Genomic DNA, 23,255 nt, shown 5'->3' with positions numbered 1-23,255 from the left:
ATGTAAATCTTTTTTGTCTTACTGCACAAAGAAAGTGTGCAGTTGAAGTAGGTGTATGTATTGAGTCTTTAATTCTATGGATTTGGAGGCTTACTCAGCAGCAGTTGGTACTTTGTTATTTCTCACTTGTTAAAAATCTGTCCTAGGATGGTTTGCTCATCTTGGTTTTGATTTGGCTGTTCACAATTTTGACTCTAGCACTTAAAGCCTACAAAAGATTATTCAATGAATTGCATGGATATTTGAGTTTTCTTTACATCCACATGTGATGTGTAGGTTTACACAGAATATTCAGTCTAGATCCTCAGTCTCAGTTTTCATCACTGTTTTTTCTTGTATGTGCTTTTGGTGCGCAAGTTGTGGTGATTGTTGGTGATGGAGTTCCTGTAGCCTATTGACAGTAAAAAAGCTCATGCTGTCAGTAGTCATCTCTGTTTCAGAACTTGCAAGTGTGCAGTTGCACATAAAACTTTATTTAGATATTTTCCCCAAATCTTTTTCCAGTGAAGTACCTTTTCTATTCTGAGAGAAGGTGTGCCACCCACATGGGTCCGTTTGTAGATTGTTGTACTGATTTTCAAGTTTGTCTTCTGCTGGAATTTTTAGTGTTGCCTTATTTAAAATAAAAAAAAAATATTAAAACTAAGAATATAAAAGTCAGCTTCTAGAGACTTTTCACAGTGAGTGTGTTGTGATATTTTTGCTGATATGCAGTCTATAATAATTCTTCTCTATTCATGTGTTGTTTGCATTATCCAGAAAAGATGCAAAACTGTGGATCTGAGTACATCTGAAAAGAATATTTGGATCCTGAAGTTCATGCTAGCAGCATTCAGTGCTCCACTCTTGCATGCTCTTAAGTATGACTTTTCTGTTCAGAATGTTGTCCACAGATGTATTCTTCCTTTGTTAGTTCCACTGATACCCTGCCTGCATGTCTAACCCATGACAAAAATATTTTGCAAACTAAGCATCAGGTAACCAACATAACATTAATCACTTACTACTCTTCTTGTTTGCAAACAAACTGATAGCTATATGGGCATGTGGTGGGGGTCTTGGAGAAGCCTACTGTGGAAAGGTTATAATCTTAGAGCTGCCTAATTAATTAAAAGTATCTGCTTCTAGTTTAAATCATTCCTATTTATTTTCTTTGCCCTCTTTACTACTTATTCATGGAAATAAATACCAATAGTTCCTATGTTTCAAAAATGTCTCTAGGTTATGATTATTCCTGTTTTGTGTGTTTGAGGTGAGGAGGGATCCTCCTCTGGTTCCTGACTGAGCAAGCTTGGATTTCTTCTTCAGATATTTGAAGAAATGTTGCTCAAACAGGCTAAACTGTCGGTAGACTTGAATTCTGGAGAGGGAGACTGAGGAGGGTAAAACCTTATTATACTCAATGTACTTTCTGTGCTAAAATAATTTGGTTCCCTAATGCTTACCCTTTTGGCGTATGGGAGGAAAAACAAGCCATGCATCATAACTTCAGATGTTCAGTCTGTTCAGACAGCAATTGTAAAATAATAGCCAGATCCAAAGGAATAAAATGTTCTTCTGTGCAATGTTCTTTCTAAAGAACTACAAAATGGAATAGAGGCTTCTAGGTGATCTCTGAAGAAAGAAGCTTTGTGAACCTGATAATTTGTAAGTGGTTTGTGAGCAGAAACTTCTTCAGTTCTTGTGCAGCTAAGAAGTTACTTAGTAAACCTGTATTTTGTCTTTTAACGCTGAAACTCTGCTGGAGAGACCATTTGTTAGAAGAAAGCAAACCTCTTACAACCCCAGGCTAAACTTAAATAGCACGTACACATGTTCACATTTTTGGCTTACTCCATTTGTTGCCTGCAATGATTCTTTCCTTCTGCTTGATTCATGCCTGCACTGTGTGAGGGCCAGGATCTGCTACTGCTTGCAGCTGTGTACCAATGCTAGTGCTAAAATTTGTTGCCTTGTGCTATGGTATCTACCAGTTAACTCTTGGCTATGAGTCAGTCCACTGAGTGTAGCTGGCTTTTGAAGGGTGGAAGTCAGAACGGTAAGGATCTCCTTCCTATTTGTGTGTAACTAATTTTAAAAACCTTCCATTTTGAGCTGAACTTCTTCATTGTTTTTGCAAGCTGATTACAAGCTGAGCTAATAGTTTGATTTTTGTAATAGTGTTTGGTAAACAAGTAGCTTATGCCCTGGAGAAGGATATTCTGGCTTTTTGAGGTTTTTTCTTTATCTCATTTGAGGAAATGGAAGCTACGAGTTGTACCAGTTCTTGAGATTAAAGAGAGCACTGGGTACTGGAGCACCATGAAGAAGGGATCTTGATAGCTGGAAACTGAGTAAGATATGAATGAGACAGAACCTTACTATGTATTATCTCTCTCTCTTTTTTTCTCCTTCCTGCCCCCAAAGTCAGAGAATGAGGTGCATAAAAGCAGTGATAAGATGACTTTGTTGTCCAGAATGTGAGCGCACACATGATAGTGAAAGTGCTCTGTGGGTAGTGTCCTCGATTGTTTGTCCAGGTAGAGCCTTTTCTAGGGTAAGAGAAGAGAATCTAAATTAAGGACCATATTTAAATGAAGCTTTTTTTTGTATTTAAAATTTCATTGTCAAACCTAATAAAACAATTTTTTTGTTCTATTTGTTACTATTCTGTGGATTCTAATTTCATCTGTCTTGGAGCTTAAACAGCTGATACTACTGTGACTGTTGTGCAACAGATGCTTAGGAAAAGAGTGGATGTGTGACATAACTTTGAGTGATGGAGTTGTATGAATATAGAAGTGCTTTGAGTTTGCAGCACGACTAATCAAACCAATGAAAAAAGGAGGCTGTGTTACTGGGTTAACTATACTGCTGATGCAGGTGCCATATGACATGATTCCTTTCAAGAATGAGTCTTAATATCAACTTAAGCAGCTATGGTTTTCTGCTTTTAGTGCTGTTTTCTAGAAACTGTTCAAGAACCTGATTGCTGTATTCTGATTCTGAGCATAAATTTACATTCTACTTGTACTCCTGGTTTGTCCTCCTGATATTTAAACATGGCAAGTGTATCCTTGTGCAGATTTCAGTTTGTTAGCCTAAGCAAGCTGAGGTCTCCTGGTTTCCACTTCTGCAATGGAGTCTTCAGAGAAATGGGAAGCCTTTCTCTGCATATATTTAGTTCAGAAAATCTTTTGGAAGCCAGGTGACCAGAACTGCAGAGAGTAGAGCATCAGTGTCTCTTGTGAAATGTCTTGGAGGTATTTGTCCATAACTAATGCAAACATATTGATCTCATGTGGCTACTTCATGCTTACAGCATTGGTGGCAGTCATTTCCAACTGATGTGCTGAAATTCATAGCAGAAATTTTACAGGGATCAACCCAAATAATCCTTTAACGATTGACTTTCATTTTTCATTCTTCTGTCCATCAAATAGTTTTATTTGTCCTGTATTATGTCACTTTCCTCTATTTCCAAATGTTTTATTATTCTAATATTTGTACTGGTGTTGCATGTTTAATAACTGTTAGTAATCTCTTCCTACTCTAATATTATGCTCCTTTATCTTTGTTTTCATCATGTCTCTATCCTGTGCATGTCTTCTACTAGTGTCTCTTATCTCAGTCTTCACTAGTGGCAGCTTATCAAATGCTTTGCCAAGACTCATGTGTCTCAGTGGAGATTTCATAGTGTGTGAAATTTTGGGTCTGGGATCTGATTATCTTCAGTGATAAATTTCCTGCAGGAGGATGGGGTTATATTACGTTCCTTGAGCTTTTATTTAATCTCTATTGTGGAAGTTTCTATTTTTATCAGTTTGCTATCTTATATTACATCTTAATATTACTGTGCTTACTGAAAACTGAATTAAAGCATGTGTTTAGGTGGGTTCGTTTTTCTTTTTTAATGCTGTGTACATACTATCTTTATTCTTAGAGTGCAGTAACCTAGTTGGGTTTTTTGTTTTGGTGGATTGAGTGTAAAACAGAAGGGTATAGTTTGGAATGTGCAATTCGGTTTGGCTTGACAGAATCTTCTTTCATAGTTGGATGAATGTCCTGTTGCCTATTCCTTGCTGACTTTCTGCTTAATTATGGGGCTTTTGTGTGTGTTGGTTTTTGTTTTGGTGTGGGGTGTGTGTTTTGTATTTTTTTAATGTGTTTTGTTTCATAGGTTTTTTTTTTGTTTGGTTTGTTTTTTTTAGAAGTTATCTCTGCTTTTGCCTTTTAGACAATTAAGATTTCTTGTCATCTTTAGACACCTATCTAGCTTTGCCTATCTGTACATAGCTCCTAAGGACTTTGAGAAGTTCTGATGGCAAGTCATTAATAAAGAACAGTGGCTTCTGGGGCAAGAGAAGGAGGCCATGCGTTTAAGTCAGGAGCATTAAAAGCCTGGTGGTCCCTTGGACTACCTTGGATTTTTTTCCCCACTGCAGTAACTGTAACAACTCTTGTTACCACAGTGCAGCCTTGTACTGCTTCCCAAATCTTTCCTGTTGCAGAACAGACAACATACAGCCTGGCAAACAAGTGATTCCCGCCCCCCCCCCCCCCCCCCCCCCCCTTTAGTATTGGGTAGTATGTGCCTTTGCTAACACAGTCCTTGTGTACACAGGTCTTCTAGGCATATTGAGGTGCATGTGCACCAAACTGCAGGGAAGAACTGTGAGTGTGATCAGCCCTTGCCCTGATGGCAGGTGGCATGAATACTTGTGTATGGTGGTGGATGTAGTGCCTGTGTGCCAGGACACTGTCTTCCTTACTTAACCTTCCTTGGCACCTGTGTGCCCCTGGGGCACCTTGAACCACTTCCAAACAGTTAACTTGGGTGTGTGGCAGCATGTATGCAGCTAGGGTCATACAGCACCCCTGTACAGCAGAACATCCAGAACTTCCACCTGCCAACTTGATACAGACCAGCAAGAGGCATGCTTGGTGTGCAAGGCATCCATGCTGGGGCTTGGGTCAGCAGAATTTCCTATACCCCTACTTGCTCAAGGTGCAACATGTTACCTAAGTGTCTTACAACATCTATATAGTGATCTTATGGGAAGTATAATCCATATTATATTAACCTAAGAAAACAAAAAAACCCCAAAGATCAGACTAAAAGGTATTTATTTCATAACTATATGCCTTATAAAGATAAAGGAAAAAGTACCGGGAGAATGCATTAAAGGGGCAGCATCTTAACATTGCCATATTTTTAGTATTGTATTATTTATTTTGGCTATATTATTGTGACTTTTTAGCAGAGACATTTTACCTCAAACTACTGAGTGGGGAAGTGCACAAGAACCTGACACCCAAACCCACAAGCACTTCTGCGTGTTCTTCATGTAAGGTAGGAATTACCATGTGCAAAATGAGTAATTGTAACAGAGGCTCTTTCTTGTAGCCCTGTATGGTAAGGGACTATAGATTAATTGGCCCATATTGTATTTAACAAGTTCTGATCAAAAGGGCAGTGAGGCATCCAAGATACTGAAGTGGTTCCACAAAGTACTTCCAGACAGAAGGATCCGACTTGATGCATATTAGGTGAATGTTGACAGTTGCTTGAAGAACTTGAATTTGTGTTTCATTGAAGCTTCTACCTTGTGTTCAGTGGTTAAAAGCAGTGTTAATTTAGAAAGTGCCAAGCAGTGCTGGAAAAAAATACACTTCTAACTAAGAATCAAAGGACTCAGATCCAGAATTAGGGTTCAGTCAGTGGCTCCAAGATTTCACTAAAGTGTCTTGAGGTCCTGGTATGGAATAGTTGAATCTAGCTAGGCTGTACTATGTGTGGGGGAGTGAAGATTCAGTGAAGCCTAATACACTTCTGTTCCTCGTTTAGAAAGAAGTAGCTTTTTCTGTACTGTTTGTCAAAATACCAATAAGAGTTTCCACAAGATCAGGAGCTCAGGTTGATTGTGTCTGGAACTGATTTTTTTGGTTCCTACAGTTCTTTGGTCCCCAAGGTCTTTGGTAGTGACTCTACATTTGTAGTTGATCATAATCCATGCAAGGCACTTCTGCTTTCATCATTGGAATCTGTGATCAAAACAAATGACACTTTGTACTGACATTATGAATAAGAACGAAGAGGATATTGGTCATCATGACTCTTGAGCTATTCATAAAATTGCACTGTGGCTATGTTTCCTCAAAGCTTTTGTACTGTTCTGGACAGGAAGTTTTTAATGTAATTTTAGGGTTGTCTTTTAAAGTGCTGTTTGTACAGTATATTTTTGGGATAGTGTTTGAGCCAAGCTGAGACAAGAATATCCCTGGATTCTGCTGTGGAAGGGAGCCAGACTTAGGTGTCCTATTAGGTAGCTGTCAGAGTCCAATATTCTCTGACCAGGTTCTTTCAGACGTTCCACAGACAGAGGGTGTAATGTTTAGTATTAAATTTACTATTTGAAGATAGTTGATGTTGCGGAGGATTTCTGATTTAGCAGAGTGATGCAAAATATACTGAAATCACAATACAAATGCAAGTTAAACTTAACAAAATATAGCAATTGCAATATACAGTTCAAACACAATACCAATGTGATCCCCATTACTGGTCTCTAGAATATGCTCACTGTCATGATGTTGGGCACCCCCAGTCGCCAGGAAGGAATCCGTGGGTTGAAGCCAGCTCAAGCCTGTTGCTCTCTTTGAAATTCCTTTGTTATTTAGTTTTTGTACTCTGTTGCGCTGAGCCACGTATTCACTCCCACATACTGGTCTAGCTAACTCAGGGAGACATTCACTTTTTTTAATGAACTCAGGGAGAAACATTTACACTGCTAGTTGATTCACTCAACTGTAATGTAGTCAGTTGATCTGCTCAACTGACGTAGCTGTTTATCTAAAACAAAGGCCACCCTGTGGTCCCCTTTGTGCTGAGATAAAATCAGCTTCTTTGCAACAGCTGTGGTCAGTCACACCCTGCATTATTCCCTGAGCTTTATGGGCATGTTGCCCTTGCTCATCTTCACCGAGCTGCCTGCTGTTTTGGGGGTTTACAGATCAGTCACTGTAGTGGAATGATCATCAAATACAGCCTTGGGTGAATTTGCAGAAAAACTGTGACTCATTGAAGACAACAGACCCTGCTTAGTTGTGCTGGTTTTGGCTGGGATAGAGTTAATTTTCTTCATAGTAGCTGGTATGGGGCTATGTTTTGGATTTGTGCTGAAAACAAGTGTTGATAACACAGGGATGTTTTCGTTATTGCTGAGCAGTGCTCACACAGAGTCAAGGTCTTTTCTGCTTCTCACCCCACCCCACCAGTGGGCAGGCTGGGGGTGCACAAGAAGCTGGGAGGGGACACAGCTGGGACAGCTGACCCCAGTGGACCAAAGGGATATTCCAGACCACATGATGTCATGCTCAGCATATAAAGCTGGGGGAAGAAGAGGGAAGGGGGGGGGACGTTTGGAGTGATGGCGTTTGTCTTCCCAAGTAACCCTTATGTGTGATGGAGCCCTGCTTTACTGGAGATGGCTGAACACCTGCCTGCTGATGGGAAGTAGTGAATGAAGTCCTCATTTTGCTTTGCTTGTGTGTGCGGCTTTTGCTTTACCTATTAAACTGCCTTTATCTCAGCCCACAAGTTTTCTCACTTTTACCCTTCTGATTCTCTTCCCCCATCCCACCGGGGGTGAGTGTGCAAGTGGCTGTGTGGTGCTTAGTTGCCGGCTGGGGTTAAACCATGACATTAGTCTAGACATTTTCATTCTTTGGGCATGATGAATCTTTTTATCAGTATTTTTAGCTTGCTTTTTACTGTACAGTATGCATGGCATGAAGAGATAGGAAGATACCACATAGTGTGTCCAGGCTTCAAGGTTGGCATAAATGCATGCTTAAGTATTTTATGTGTTGTATAAAACACTTTCAGTTCCACATTTAATGCATTTCTGAGCACAAAGGTGGTTATTAAATTGAAGAGGAGAAACAGACTTGAAGTTCAAATTACTCAATGTAATTACGTTTTTGTAATTGGATATACAGGGTATGCAGTGAAAACTGACTCACTATTGCAGTGTGGCGACAGTCATTTCACATATCCAGCTATGTTGCTCTGAACAGCTCTGCTGTTGATCACTTTCTGATATTGCTTTTTACTACTTGTTTTGGTGTTAAGCAGAAGGGTGGTATAGCAAGCAAATTATTTAGTTATTCCAGTGTTAGGATTTTTCCAATATTTGTCTTAAATGATACACTGGCCAAAATTGTTGCTGTGACTTTTCATTATTATGGGAGTGGTGATGTTCTCATGCCTAATGCAGCTTTCAAAAGTACATTTTAAATTTTGCAAATTCTGGAACTTTAAAGTTGATAAACGCTAGTTCGTAGCAGTTCTGCCCCTTACTGTATCTCCACAAAGTGGGAAAAAGTATAAATGTATTCAAACATACTATTGTAACGCAGCAGTGGGTACAAAATTAACATTGTGTGGACAGCTTTGTTACGATACAGCCTGACTGGCAGATGTTATATTTTGTAAATCTCAGTTTCCTTTGCATGTAGTGTTTTTCTGAGCGATTTTCTACTTACTTAAAAAAAAAAAAAAAAAAAATCTCTACCTTTTATGTGCCTCGTAGGAGTCTCTTCTCTGCAGGGTGGCCAATTTCAACCATACTGGACTAAGGGACAGAGTTCTCACAATTCTCATCACAGTCAGTAACCGGGTAGAAAAGGAAAACCCAAATCAGTGCACCACCACTGTACCCTCCAGGTACAGTCCTGTAAGGTGTAAAGTCTATCACGTAGTTGCCAGGCTCACCGATCCATCCCATTTAGCCTGCTGTTAGGTGAATGAGCATGTGCTGTGTTCAGACAGCACATGAGTAAGTGCCTCTCTGGCACTTGGAATGGGTGGGCAGATGCAAACAAGACTCCTAATAGCTTAGCAAACAGGTAGCAAACTGGGGCTGTTATGTTAAGGGACCAAGGGTAAGGCTTGAGATAGTGCATTAGGAAATATGGGGGTGGGTGGTGGGAGGAGTTGCTAGGGCCTGTCTGAGTACCTGTGGGTTATGTGAGACTAATCATTAGGAAACTGAGTTTTAACCCTGTTGCTTATAGAGGAATTAATTCATGCTTGTTTATCTGAGACTGCTCTGCCAACTTTATAGGCTTCTATGATATGCATAATTTCTTTTAAATAGCACCATCCAAATCCCTCCACAACTCCCCCCCCCCCCCCCCCCCCCCCAAACCTCAGTTTTTCCTTTTCCTTGTCAGAAACTCTTCTTCCCCAATTCTTCCCCTTGTTGCCCCCCGTTAGTATGGGGAAGGGGAACAATTGAAGTATATGTGAGACAAGTGTCAAATATATAACTTTTAGTTTAAGATTGGCTTTGTATGATACAATTATGGGCCAGATAGTATGATGAAATTGTGCAGAGTGTCAATTTTCCTTATAATTACAGTGGTTAAAAAAAAAATACAAATTTTTAAAGAGTGTGGTTTTTTCAGCAGAGAAGATGATTAAACTGGGACAAGTGTACTGTGTGGAGGGCCTGAAACTGGTTTTGGAGATGTGATGCTCCTGTCCTCTACTGTTACTATATAAATGAAAATTATGACACATCAGTTTTATTTCCTTGCTTTTCAGTTAAGTAAATGAAAAGGCTATAGGAAAGAGGCACTGGGGAGCTGGGCATTTGGAAATACTCCATATGAGATGATCTGAAGGGTAACTGAGATAGGAAAGGACAGAACAGGAGTGACACTCGCAAGCCAAAGATCGGGTATTTTTTTTCCCTTCATATGGTCTGTTAGGATAATACCAGCTAAAATCTAAGTGCAGTTAAGTGTATTTTTAGTGGAGGAAACACAATTACAGCGTATGGGCTGGGAGTATAATGTTGAAGTGAAATGTAGCGTCTTCTGTACTGTGAATGAGACGGTCCCATCAGTTTTTTTAAAAAACAAAACAAGAATGGGTAGAATGTGGATGGCTGTTCTGAACTGCAGAAGTACAGCTCAGCGTAGTTCTGATGGGGACTATTAATACCCCAAAATACCTAGAAGCTATAGTGTTTGACTGAAATTTGCAATGTGGCTCTCAGTTGCCCTCCTTTCTGTATTGCGTTTCTACAATGACACTTCAAAGTTGCTGCCTTTTTTTGAGGATATTTTATTATTTAAATATTGCAGTTTATTGCTTTCCAGGCTTGTTTATCTGACCTTCCTGTTTTAGGTCACTTGGAGATAGAGCTTTTTGGATTACGTTATTTCATTACATAGAGGTCTTAAGTATGAGATGCTGTAATACTATTTTGTCATGTGGTATTACTTAGTTACCTGTCACTTACCTTCTCCATTTATTTGCAGACTGTGTGATAGTTCTGGGTTAAACTACAAACCTAAAGTGAATTTCATAAATAATAGCAACTTCAGAAACAGTCATGCTTGTTATAAACATAGACCTATGAAAACTGATTTATAATCACTTTTACACTAGAGGGCACTAACATCTCATGAAATTTAAGCCCAAACCAATTTTTACTCTCTCTAACACTCAGGTATTGGGTAGTCTTACTGTTCTTGTAGTGGATGCCAAAGGTTTCAATTTCTTTGCAACCTTTTCTCTGTAGAAATGAAAAGTAATAGTATTCTTGCAAGGATGCATTAAAGGTTAGTGTGTGGAGTTTTCCTTTGTGGTGTGGTTTTTTTTTTTTTTTTTTAATAAACAATTTGTGGAGAAACATGTAAATTCTTCTTGTACTCTTAAATTGCTATTAATGTGGCAATTTTCACTTAAATCTGGTGAATAGGCATCTAAGGAAATTATTGGATAACTTCTTGTTAACTCTATTAGACTTTTATATCTGGAATATCCTTTCTAAAGTTGGTAATCAAAAGAAGAGAATCATATGTGAACGGATGTTGTGGGCCTAACTTTAAGTTAGGGTTAATGCGTACATTTACATATTGATGTCTGCTATGTAGAAAATAGTAGGGAAAAGAATATGAAAGTCTATGCTGCCAGTAAGTAATGGATCGCAATGGAACCTTCAGTTGTTTATGTTGTTTTTAAGTAGGTAATTTTAGAATATGTGTTTGAATCTAAAGTTTGGACCTCAATGTAGTGTAGCCGTTTTGGAAGTACTTTATTTTTGTTAAAGATTTTAGATACTGAATCTTGTTTAAAACACGTGAATAAAATGGTTTCTGATTACTTTTTGCTCTTTGTAGGAATGGTTATTCAGTTGCCTTGGAGATGATCCTGCAGCTGTAAATGTAGGGCCGAAGATTAATGGTGTGGGCAGTATGGACCTAATGAACGGACAGTTAAGCAGTGTTAATATTGCAGCTACTGCTTCAGAGGTAAGGATTACAAAATTGGATAGTTAAGACCATAAGTACTCAATTTTTCTAAAATGCACCAAAATGTAAGTTTTTCTTTTAACAGATCTGGGGCAGCAGATTCTTGTTTTGTGTGTTCGTTTTATATGCCCCAATTTAGATGCAAGTAACTTAAAAGTTCTGACCTTTGTATACCAAAACAAAACATGAGCTAGCATTTACAGCCTTGCCATAGCCAAAGCTGCCTTTTTTATGTTCTCTTCCATCACATCTAGACAAGAAAGCTTTTCTTTTCAAGATTTAACAATAATAGACGCTCTTAGCACAATAAGCTGGGCTGGCAAGGCCTGTGGGAAATGTTCTCCTCTTTGACAGGTGCTTGTGTGTGTGTGTAGAGGGGCGGTCTGACGCAGTAGCACTAGAATAAGGTGGTTCCATTTGTCTCTTGGACTATATTCAGGCATTGGTATGGGTCTGCTCCTGCCCACCAAAGTGTCTGCCCTCTAGAAGTGAACAGCTCATGAGTTAAGAGTGTGTGTATCAGCCAAGCAGTGGAGATTGTCCTCCTATGCTGATGTCTCTTACTTGGAAGTTAATATAGTTTTCCATTTGTCATCTACTTGTTAAGGAAAAGAAGGGGTGGGATGAAGTTAGTACCGGAACTTTTTGAGTTGTTTTTGCTAGGATCCTGTGAGGAGCTGTTGAGAGTTGTGACTGATTCCTAAATTCTTAGCAATGTTGAAGGGTTTGTAAGACCTGGTTGTTCTGAGGTTTGGTTTTTTGTTTTTGTTTTTTTCCCCCCAAACCCTTGCACATCACTCCCTCTTCATGTTTTTGTTGGGTTATTTTTTTGTTAATGCTTCGTAGAACTGGTATGAAGGGAACTGAAAATCTGCCTTCAGTGTATATTGAGTGATCTTTCCAGATGTATTGCTTGTCTGTCTTTAGGGTGACTGAATATATGCTTTGGCTTGTACAGATGTACAACACTAATCTAAACTTTCTGCTCAGGGGAGACATTTACTTTAGTGCTGATGCATGTTACTTTTATTGCTTTTGTCACAGTGTGAAACACGTTTTTACCATAGTGGATTTCAGTTTGTCTTTTTTTTCTTTCATTCTTCATTTGTCTCTTGTTTAAAAGACAAAGTAGTCAAGAAGACTACAAAGTCAGTAGTGAAAAGAGCCACAAAGTCCTGAAAATAGTTGCTTCCTTGAATGAATCTTTGGACCTTACTGAAGATGTTTGTTTTATTTATGTATGTACACGTGTTTTGATAGCAGAGCTGCGTGTGCGCTATGCACTTGCATGTGCATATGGAAATGGAAAGTACCACAAATGAGGTGAAAGAAAAATTGCAATGTTGTGTTATCAAAAGGAATCAAATAATCTCCAACACAATTTCACAAGTATTGTCAAGATTTAAACAAGAAAGCTGGCATCAATCTCCAAGACTATTGTTGGTTTTTATACAGATTCTTGTACTTCCCTTATCATTGTATTATGAATCATTGATTGACCGTTTGTTGGTGTGCAACTGAAAAATTTTCTTGAGGGAAAGTTCTGGTTTTACTCAAGATAGTCTTGAATGTTTACATGATGTCTGATAAAACTGAGTAAAATATACTTTGGCAAAGTTACATGAATCTGCTTTCAGCAAGTGGTATTTTTTTTTTTCCCATCTTGATTAACTGGGAGGAGGGAGGACTTGTAACTGAAATGTTTCTGTATGTTGGTTACTGAAAATGCCTGTCTGGTTTGGAGTTTCTGGTGGTGTTTTCAAAGTCAGGTTTTTCAGAGAAATGGTACTGTTAGAAGAACCTAACTAAACCCAGACATGATTATTAAATAAGTATATATTTTCTTTATATGTCCTTGTAACAAAAGTGCTTAAAAATGGGTAAGAGTTTATTTCAGCTGGCTGAATTCTCAAGGAGTTTGAATGTTCTTGTTTCTGTGAGTGGGAAGCTAAGGTCAAAATATATAGTGTAGCCCTAAAATATTGCCTTGTTAGGTTTCCAGGAGAAGACATTAGCAGAGTAGAACTATTTACCCGCATCAGTGATCATGTGCTATCTTCCCTCCTGTCTTGGCATCAGCAGACATGATGTAGGTGTTACTGAAAGTACAGTGTAACAGTGCTGAAATTTGGCTTCCACCAGAAGTGATCTGATGGTCATTCATGTACGTGTTGTGTATATGACCCATATACATGGTCTTGGAAAACTTTCAACATCAGCAGTAAAATTACACAGACTGTCAGAAGGTGCCTTTATTATGTGGGCCAAAGTCTTATTTTTTTTCAGCTTTCTAGGAGGTATGCCCCTGTGATGGTGGTTAGGATAGAGTGCTTAAGGGTACATCAGTCTCCAATGTAAGACTAGGCAGGTCTTGGTTTGTGGTCAGTGTGTTTTGCCACAGCTGAGCTGGAGCTCCCAGCAATGGTGAGAATAAGCTCTGTGCACCAGTACTAGTTTTCTTTCTCTTGAATCTCTCTAAACAAAGCATTAGGAAAACTGTTGTGGAAGCTCTGTTAGTGGTTGCATCAAAGCTATGTGATTGTTGAAGCATGCAGGTACCATTCTGTACTTCACACAAGCATACTATTTGCTAAAGAAGCCTTAAATTTGATACAGTTATTGACTGTAGTAACTGTGGTCCTTCATGATGGTTTTGTCCACGGGTCTCATCTTATTTCTTAACTTTTTAGTCGAGAGTTTGCTTTACACCAGGTTTCTGAAAGTGAGAAGAAACTAAGCAGCAAGAAATATGCATAGTCTTTCAGGTCTTTAGAGGAGAGTGTGGGGCAGCAAAGTGATTGCATGCTCTATGCATTCTGAAAAGTATGCCTGGGGTTCAGATGTGAAGCGTACATGTGGATGTGACATCTCAATCTCCATGCTAAAAAACCCTTCTTTCTTGTAATGACTGAACAGAATCTCGGTTTGCATCTATATATTAGAGGAAGTGATTACTCATAACACAAATGTATCGTTTTCATATGTTTCATATGAAAACAGTATATGAAATATATGAAACCAATATGAAGTGTTAATTTTTTGAACCATATTTGTATTTTGCAGGGAAGCTAAATCTTTGTTGTAGATAGATTCCTAGAATAATATTCTAGGATCTGGTATTTTTTGGAAATGTGAATTACTAGCATTTAAAAAAACCCAAAACCTAAGATTGTTTATACTGAGTGTCTTCAACAGGAACACATATGTAGCACACAGTGTAATTTTTGTAGGTTTTAATGCTTCTAAGAGAAACAGGAAGAGATTGATGCTGTTCTTTGATGTTAACTATTCATTTGGGGTAAACCATGTCTTTTTCCTCACTGTAGTGGTATTTTTTTCTGTTTGAAATTCAGTGTGACTGTATTGTTGTTGTTATTAACTTTCCTGTCAACAAAACTGGAATTTAATTATGCTTTGAAATGTAACTGCTGTGTTTTGAGGAACACCTTTGAAATGCATTGAAGTCAGTTTGAGAGTGTCTGATTTTAGCGGTCTTTGTCAGGAGAAAGTATGTCCTGTGACTGACTTTTAATTGATAATTTGCCCAATAGAAAAATTCTATGAACAGTGATGTTTGAACAGAAATTTTGCTTTTGGGAGTGTCAAAGCAAATAAAGGAGAGAACCGAAATATGATCAGTGTTTTTGTTTGTTTCTGCAGAAGAGTAGCAGCTCTGAATCCTTGAGTGAGAAAGGTTCAGCTGAACTGAAGAAGAGTTTTGATGCAGTGGTATTTGATGTTCTAAAGGTTACACCAGAAGAATATGCGGTAAGCAATTCAAGTAATTTTTATTACTTTTTGTGTGAACCTTATGGGCAGCTTCTCCTCTGCTTCTCCATTTCTATGGTTTTTGCCTAACATCTGTCGTCCATGGGTTTAAAAAATGGATCCTGCACTGTAGTTCTTCATTGTCTATATTCTGTTTTATGTCAAGTGATGTTTTTGGGCTGTGCCATCCAGGCATTTTTCACGCTTTTATATGTAACATAGACCGAAGATTCTTAAATCCAGATGATGCAGCTTAATTCTGACACGCATATTTTAGTTGCAAGAATATACTTGATCTGTACTTTTTTTTTTTCTGGACGTTTTAATTTTTATCTCAGTTAATTCTTACATCTAGGGAGTGTTTTCTTCTTTCGGGTGCAGTGGCACAGAATAATGAGTTGGATATCCTGCAGAACCAAGAACAAATGAGTAAAAATGTTTAACCAAAACATGGGGTGATTCTATTTTTTTTAATTTTTTTTTTTACCCTACTTACAGAGGTTAAGACAACAGATGGTCCCCTAAGTGATTCAAGTATGTTACTAGAAAGATTGCTACCAAGCTATTGCTCTTGCTGCATTTATAATTCAAGTGATGAGATTCATGATGAGTTGTCCTGGGGAGATTATCGAAATGTGGTAGTATGTATCACAAAATATTCCCATTAAGTTTGTTCTATTTTTTTAATCGTTAATAACTATTTTGGTTCATTATTAATGACTAAATTGATTTTAATGAGCATACTGAAAATTTAAAGTATCTGGAATATGAAGTAGTACTTGCACATTAAATTCTTCTTGGATAGTTAATGGAATTTATTCCTGACTGAAGTTCAAGTCATGTGGTTCGGGCGTCTTCCTTGCTCTGTTGTCAGGAACAGCTGAGCAATGAATCACCTACTTTTCATGGGAAGATGTTTTTGGGGCTGGCTATCCTTTCAGTTTTATCTTACAATTTCTTTATATAAAAGAAACCTAAGTACTTAGGGAATGTGGGGGCTAGGGCCATGAATTCAAGTGGAATTACACATTCAGGCCAGAATAGCTACAGGTTCCTTTGAATGGCTCTGCTATTTAGCCAGTGGTGGATACTGTTGAGCAGCAGCATGGATCACTTAGTCTCTGTGGAGCTGCTGTCACTCACTTGGACAGCAAATATATATAAAGGTGCTTTGTCTTGTATTGCATTTCAGAATCCTTTTGCTCTACTGTCCTCTACTGTCTAATCCTTCATCTCTCATGTGCAGAAACCTTTTACTTTCAAGGGTGTTCTAAATGTTACCTACTTGGTAAATCTTGGTTACATAAAAATCTTTATTAAAATCCAGCGTTTTTACTGTTTTCATCTTATGCCTCAAACTGGGTAGAGCTCCACTCACAAACAGGAATCTTTTAATTAATTTCACATTACAATTAACAAACCTGTGGTTGTATTCTTGGTTTATACTACCTAGTATAATTTTGCTGTTTTCTCAATTCCCCAAAAGAAAACATCTTCACTCTCAGCCTTCTCCCTCGTAAAGTGTCTACCTCTTCATACAAGGTTTCACTTACTGTAAATGGATCTGAAATGTCTTAGAGATAGAATTCTGAATAATTGAGCAAAATTGCTGGTAGTCAGTGTTCAGCCCTTTGGCAAGGTTATAATTAATTTCATTTCTTTTTCAATGTTTCTGTGCACAGCTGCACTTCATTAATGTTTGTTTCCCCAGGCAAGTTTATCTGCTTTTCCAGTAGGGCTTGCTTGCTTTGAGTGCTGTCTTTTTCTGATCATTCTTTCTGAAGGTTGTAGAAATAAGTAAATTTGCCAAAAGCTTAGGTACCGTGGAGGAGAAGTACCTTTGACCCTTACACTGGTTTGTATTTTATTGCCCATTTCCTTATTCTTCCTGGTTCTAGTCCTACCATAACAGAGAAGTATAAAATCTTCATCTGGATTTCAGTGTTAATGTGAAGACTACCTGAGTGATGCAATATGGCCAAGCTCTTGAGGATACCAGCACTGCTGAGAATGCAAAACTGTGTTACTAAGGTTTTCATTATAATAGAGGGTTTGTACCTCTCCAATTGGACTTGGATATGCTACCAATTGCTTTTTCAAAGTATGAGAAAACTTATAGTTTGGTGATAGCTCTTGTAAAACGGATGCAGTGCAGACTACTGACATCTGTGACTTAATGAAGGCTGAATTTTGTTACCAAGTGCAGAATGAATACTCTTTTTTAAAAAATAATTTTTTTGAAGTGGTAAACTGAGGAAATAATTTGTGGGCTGTCTAAGTACCTTATTCATGGAGAGAAAAGATAATGTGATAAAGCCAGTAAAAAACCAATAAAAGTAAGTTGCTGCACAAGAGCTAGTTAGACATCTGTCTAGTTAATGGTTAGGAAACCTTGGCTTGAATGAAAAATAATTCCAGTGCATAGGTAGCATAAAGATGAGAGTTAACTGATAAAGTCAACTTCCCAACATCAACATTGGGAAGTCTCATCCTGTACCTCATATGATATGTTGCATTTTGATCAAAATGGGTCACTGTGTACAGCTGGGACAATTACATTTATGCTGGAGAAAGAAGAGCAAAAATCTGAAAGATAATTAAGTTTGAGACACTGGAAATGAGATTCATGCTAGTGGTTTCAGTATCAATATGACACACACATGTCTTTTCAGTTCTCACTCTGTAAGAGACATGATTGTTATTTCAAAACTCGATCTGTTTAGTCATTTAGTGGGTAAGAGACAAGTTGGACTACAAAAGCTATTGCTTGTAATCCTGTATTTTCAAGAAGCTGCTTACCAAGCCAAAGAGAAGCCCAAGTGTAAATATTTTTGGTGATTTTATTTCCATATTCTTCCCTTTGGCAGTCACCTAACAGTATCCTGAAAGCACAGTTGGTGTGCCGTTTCATGTAATGGTCCTTTGTTTAGTCTTGTACTAACTTTCTAGCAAAAATACGCCAGCCCTTCAAGGGGTCTAGTTTGAACAGTAATGGATATTATTATTGTAATGTATGTGTAATACTCTGGTTATATTTTTGTTACCAACTGAGTGTTGTAAAGTTCTTTGTAAGGTTGAAGGCTGCTTTAGAAAGGGCCAAGTTATAGCTGAAACAGGTGAGATCTTCAGGTGTAGCTGCTGCTGTTGCAAATTTATAGTTTGCATTATCCCCCTGCAGCTTACAAAAGAAGTTTCCAGGGGATGTACTGAATGCCTGAATGTATCATAAATCTGGGGGAAAAAGAATCCCATTCAATGAGTATGAAGTAGGTTACATTTGTTTTCTGCTAAGGATTCTACAGACAGCTTTCTAGCTGTTACTAATAAGGAGACTGTCTCTGTTTTAAATACCTGCTTTTAGGCTGATCACTGCTCACTTCTTTATTAAACGGCTAAAAGCCACAAAACAAGTTGGTGCCAGGATTACCCACTGGTGTCTGGCCCTGCTGATGGAGCCGTTGTGTGTGTACAGGGTAGACACAGTTGCAGTGAATGCTGTCCATTTTCGTTGAAGGGAGAAGTGTGGTTTCAAGTGTACAGGGCACAATTTGTGGGGGAGGGATGTGTTAATGGTGCAGTGGCAGTAGAAAGTGGGGGGGCTGATGAGACTGAAAGAAAAAAGGAAAATGCTTGGGGACATGAGCTCCAAATTAAGATGCTGGCGAACCTCAGGTTGAAGAAATATTTATTTTTTGCTTTACAGCAAATTCTTATTCCTTAGACTGCTACTGTTTAATTATTTGACTGTTTATTACTCTTTGACTCGCTTTTCCATTTTATACTTCAACTTAGCCACTGTGGTGTAAATATTTGAGGTAGAATTAAGGGAAGCGCAGCTGTATAAATCCATTGCTTTTTTTTCCACCTAGTTATCTAAGAAGGATTCTTTATTCTTTTCCCTAGTCTCTGAGAGTGCTACGAAGTAAGCTCACACTAAGATGTATGTGTATTCCTTTCTTTTTGATTCCAGTTAAGTTTTGTCGCTGGATGTTGGAAAAAAGAGTATTGCTTATTTTGGAAACAATACACAAATTTATTTAAAAAAAGTTAAAACAAGAAATTTTTTTCAGAGGCGTTCTTACGGCAGTTAAATATCAAGTTATCTATATCTGAAGAAAGAGCACAAGAGTGAGTTCTGTAAAGGAAGCATGTCCCAAGACTTCTGGAACTGCATTGTGTGTATAATAAAAGTGCAGAAATAAGCTTTGAGGTGTGTGTGGTTCAACAAACTCATTTTTTGCCCCTTTGAACAGAACAAAAATAACTTAAAACTGGCCCAAGGTTCCCCCCAGGAGAACTTTCTCTCTTGTGTGGGACTCTGGCAGATTCACAGTCCCCTCTGTGAGTTCCTGTGCAGCTACTGGTGTGAGCTGTGCTACGCGGTTCCTGGCAGTAGTGTTGGTTTTGGCCTCTCCTGAGGCTGGTTGTTGGTGGATTAGGGAGTTTGAGGCAAGTCTGTCTGTCTGCATCTGAGTGCAGTTTGAATAAAGTGAAGTACTGGGCCTTGGGAGCTTTTGATGAAAAAGGACTTCTGCTTGTATGTGTTCCTGTTAGCTGTATTTTACAGAGGGATATTAAAGAATAAGTATGTTCCCGATGAGAGCAAGAAGAAGCAACTTTATTGTAGCGTGTAGAGGAACTATTAATGATAAAAGTTTTGGAGTGAACTTTGTGAGAAAACAAGTAGAGTTTCAACGCAGGAACTTTAATGCCCCAGTGTTCATTTTGGACAGCAGAATTATTCTACTGATGCAGTGCTTAACAGAGGTTTAGCTATTTTTTCAGTGAGGAAAAGTATTCTGGCAGCCTGGAGAGACAGTGCTAAGCCAAGTTGGAAGGCTTAAATATAATTCCTTCTAAAAATTCAGATTAAGGAACAATTTATGAAGTGCTGCTTGAACCAACATGGCTTCAAGGAAAATCAGATTATGGCAGTATTCTTCAGTAACCAAAATGTAGACATTTTGATTTTTTTCATCTCAGACAGAAAGTTATTTTTTCTTTTCACACTGAGGGTCTCTGTCCAGGAGCTCTGTGGGAAGTGCAGTGTCCTTACGGTAGGTACATGGCAGGAAAACTTGTAGTACAGTAAGTAGCCTGGTAGGAGGAGTTCATGCTTGAGAAGGCCTAGGGACTAGAAAGGCGGGATTATAGCCCCAGATCAAATGTGAACTTTCATACAGGAGTGTGGAGAGGAGCTCAATGCAGTGGTGTTAACTGCAACTGGAAGTTCTTAAGTTACAGGTTTTTATGGAATGAAGGTAATCCATATGTATACATGGAACAGAGGAAGAATTGGGGAATATTTTAAAATTTCATTTCATTGAGCTTCAACATATTCCTCAAAGAAGCAGCATACTGAATGTAGTTCTTAATCTCTTGGATGTAAAATTTTTGGCCTGACAGACCTCCCTGAGAGAGAAGTAAATCCCTTAATATGTATATGAAGCTGTGTGGTAATAATTTTAATATTTTTAAGTACTTAACTGTTAACAAAGTCCAACATCTCAACACCTAGGAGAGCTAAAATATTTTGAAACTTGGCTGTTGGGGACTCTCCTCAGGCAAGGTCTTTCTACTACATGCAAAATCTCCCATGGCTGTGCAGGGGGGGCGGGGGGAATTATCTTCCAACTACCATTCCAGTGTGTTAATTGCAAGATGATAGTTCACTGTTTTTAAAAGATGGTTTTCTTTTGTAGGGTTCTTAAATTGGTTGAGAATTGGGAAATATATTAGTTGTACATTAAAAACATACCTCTTGTAATCATATTCTAGAATTGTTACCTGGTATCTAGGGCAAGCGTCAACACAGAGCTTCCATTCAGCTCTTTCATTGCCTGAGCAATGGCCAGGTTGGATGGGGCTTTGGTGTTCAAGGCCAGGTTGGATGGGGCTTTGAGCAACCTGGTCTAGTTGAAGGTGTGCCTGCCCATGGCAGGGGGGTTGGAACTACATGATCTTTAAGGTCCCTTCTAACCCAAACCATTCTGTGATTCTATATAAATGAACTTGATAGACATATCACTTCTGGAAAGGCAGAAAATACCGAGTTTCCCTATCTTTGCGTAATCAGAATCCTTATTTAAATGATAAGTAAGAATAAGTTCACAGTTTTGTACTGTACATGTAATCCTGTTTTGGTTTTGTTTGGGTGGTTTTTTTTTTTCCTCATTAAAATCTATGCAGCTGACAACTCAAAAACTGGAGAGGTTATGGTTGGCTTGCTTCATGTAACAAATTGATGTGAACACTTAGAATTTTTGTTTTGAATATTAAAACATTAAACCACATTTAGGAGAGGGAGCTATCCAGGAATTTGTATTGGCTGGGTTAAGGAGCTGGAATGAGAAAAGTTAGTGCATTGTATCTCTTCCACTGCAGAAACCAAACTAGTGGCTTTGTTTATTGGGATTTAAATTCCCCTCAACTTGGTCATGGTAGAAGTTTGTTGTTGTTGTTAGAGCTGAGCAATGGCATCTACCATAAATATCATAAATTATTTTTGAAGTTTTGTCCTTTCAAGTGCTATTAATTAGAATGCCAGCCTTTCAGTTTGCTTTGTTTTTGACTTAGCAGTGAGCAAGCACCTTTAGAAGGGTAAAAATTCAGTTAGTGTTACACTGATAAATATGAATAAGTTAATGTTTAAAAAATTCTGTTTTGTCAAAGGTATTTTTAAACTTTTATGTGAGGTACACTGTCATATCTCAAACTCAGATGGCTTTTATCCATCAGCTTAGGTATTCGGCTATCAGTTGCTTGCCTCTTTCGAATTGTGAAAATGTTTTTAAGTGCTTGGAACTCTTGATGGAAATTGCAAGCTCTCTAAGAAAGGAACCTCTGTAAGGGATGTTTCTTGAACAAGTGCTCATGTGATACAGTGTTACTGAAGATTGATACTGCATTTAGTGAAAGCAGCAAGATGTGTAAACCAAAGAAGCAAAAAGAAAAATCAGCCTAACGTCAATGTGATACTAGAAGAAAGAAGTTTCTCTGTTAAAACTTGCTAAGTTTTTTTAGTTGCCAGACTTGGTTTTTTTAATATTGTAATGTAGTTAATAGCAATTTCAAATCTTTTTAGTAATGAACATTAATCTTGAACTTTGGCATTTATGTGGTTTTTCAATGTTAATATACTCATTCAATATCTCCGTTTAAATGTATGCATTTATTTTGATATGTGAATTCTGGTGTGAAGCTATAATAACAGTATTTGTTTCATAAATATTGGGTATTAATCCTGTCTAAAAGTACTAATTTGTTTAGGAGTCACTACTGAAGCAAGTAACAGTCTAATTTAGCTGAGGCAGCTCAGGTTGATTAAGAGGACAAAGTCTGGAAGGCTGGGAAGGCAGACATTTATTTTTAAGCATTCTTTCTTCTATGTGAACAATGAATCAGTTTCCTGGCTCGCTTTTATTGCACTGTTGTTGTAATTTTGTTTTAGTGAGGAGGATTTGCAGTGAAATGTTAATGACCATTGAAATGCCTGGGTCTTTTGTAAGGATATTTTAATATACCTTATATTCAAACTTTATTGAAGTGCCCATTCTTTTGGTTTCACCTTCCCCACTCTAACCGATTTTCTAATTAATTTCCTTTATTGAGAAGTGTAGCAATACATTCAATCAGCTACATGTTTACCTAAAATAATAAATTTCTGAGAAAGCTTGGTGTGCTTTAGCAGACAAACAGGAGACTAGAGATTGACTTCTATGGCTGGTGTTTCAGGACTGGGTTCTTCACCTTGGAAATCAAAAGGTAGAGTTAACTCTTGCTGTAATGTTTGGCTGCTCTGTGGTCAAGGTTGGATCAGGTGAGAGACATGAATCCACGCTTTCTTTCTGTCCCTGTGTCTTGAGTGTTCTCTGCAGGTAAGAGTGTAATTCCTTGGTGCTTGTGCCTGCACAGCCATGGATGCACGGTTAAGATGATTTACAGAACTGGGATAGATTTGCTCTTTCCTAGTGAGTGGGAAGTTTAGAAATAACACACACCCCCAAATATCAGGCAAGTTTGTCCTACACAGTGGTACAGACTTTCTGTGCAGTATTTAGATAAGTGTTGCCCTCATAGGGAAGCCCTTTCCTTAGGCATTCTCAATTTCTCATCTTAAACTTTTAAGTAAGATTTAGAAATAAATATATAAACTTGTGCCTCAAGTCCTTTTAGGATAA

At 38.1% G+C, this 23,255-nt stretch overlaps 1 protein-coding gene across 8 annotated transcripts in view; it reads left to right on the top strand.

The window, feature by feature from the left end:
* Window positions 1–23,255, top strand: part of RALGPS2 (Ral GEF with PH domain and SH3 binding motif 2) — a 128,788-nt gene that overhangs the window by 16,867 nt on the left and 88,666 nt on the right. For 7 of the 8 annotated variants that reach the window (XM_041127778.1, XM_041127777.1, XM_041127774.1 and 4 more), the window contains 2 exons: window positions 11,176–11,307; window positions 14,968–15,075. In XM_041127778.1, coding sequence (XP_040983712.1) covers window positions 11,251–11,307; window positions 14,968–15,075 — 165 coding nt within the window. In that variant the 5' untranslated portion in view covers window positions 11,176–11,250. Of the gene's footprint in view, window positions 1–9,626; window positions 9,726–11,175; window positions 11,308–14,967; window positions 15,076–23,255 lie in introns of those variants that run through there. The other variant, XM_041127773.1, reaches the window with a different exon arrangement.

This window comes from Aquila chrysaetos, chromosome 12 (assembly GCF_900496995.4).
Source record: "Aquila chrysaetos chrysaetos chromosome 12, bAquChr1.4, whole genome shotgun sequence".
NCBI lineage: Eukaryota > Metazoa > Chordata > Aves > Accipitriformes > Accipitridae > Aquila > Aquila chrysaetos.
The sequence above is the reverse complement of the archived record's forward strand: the minus strand, read 5'-3'. Positions and strand labels throughout refer to the sequence as shown.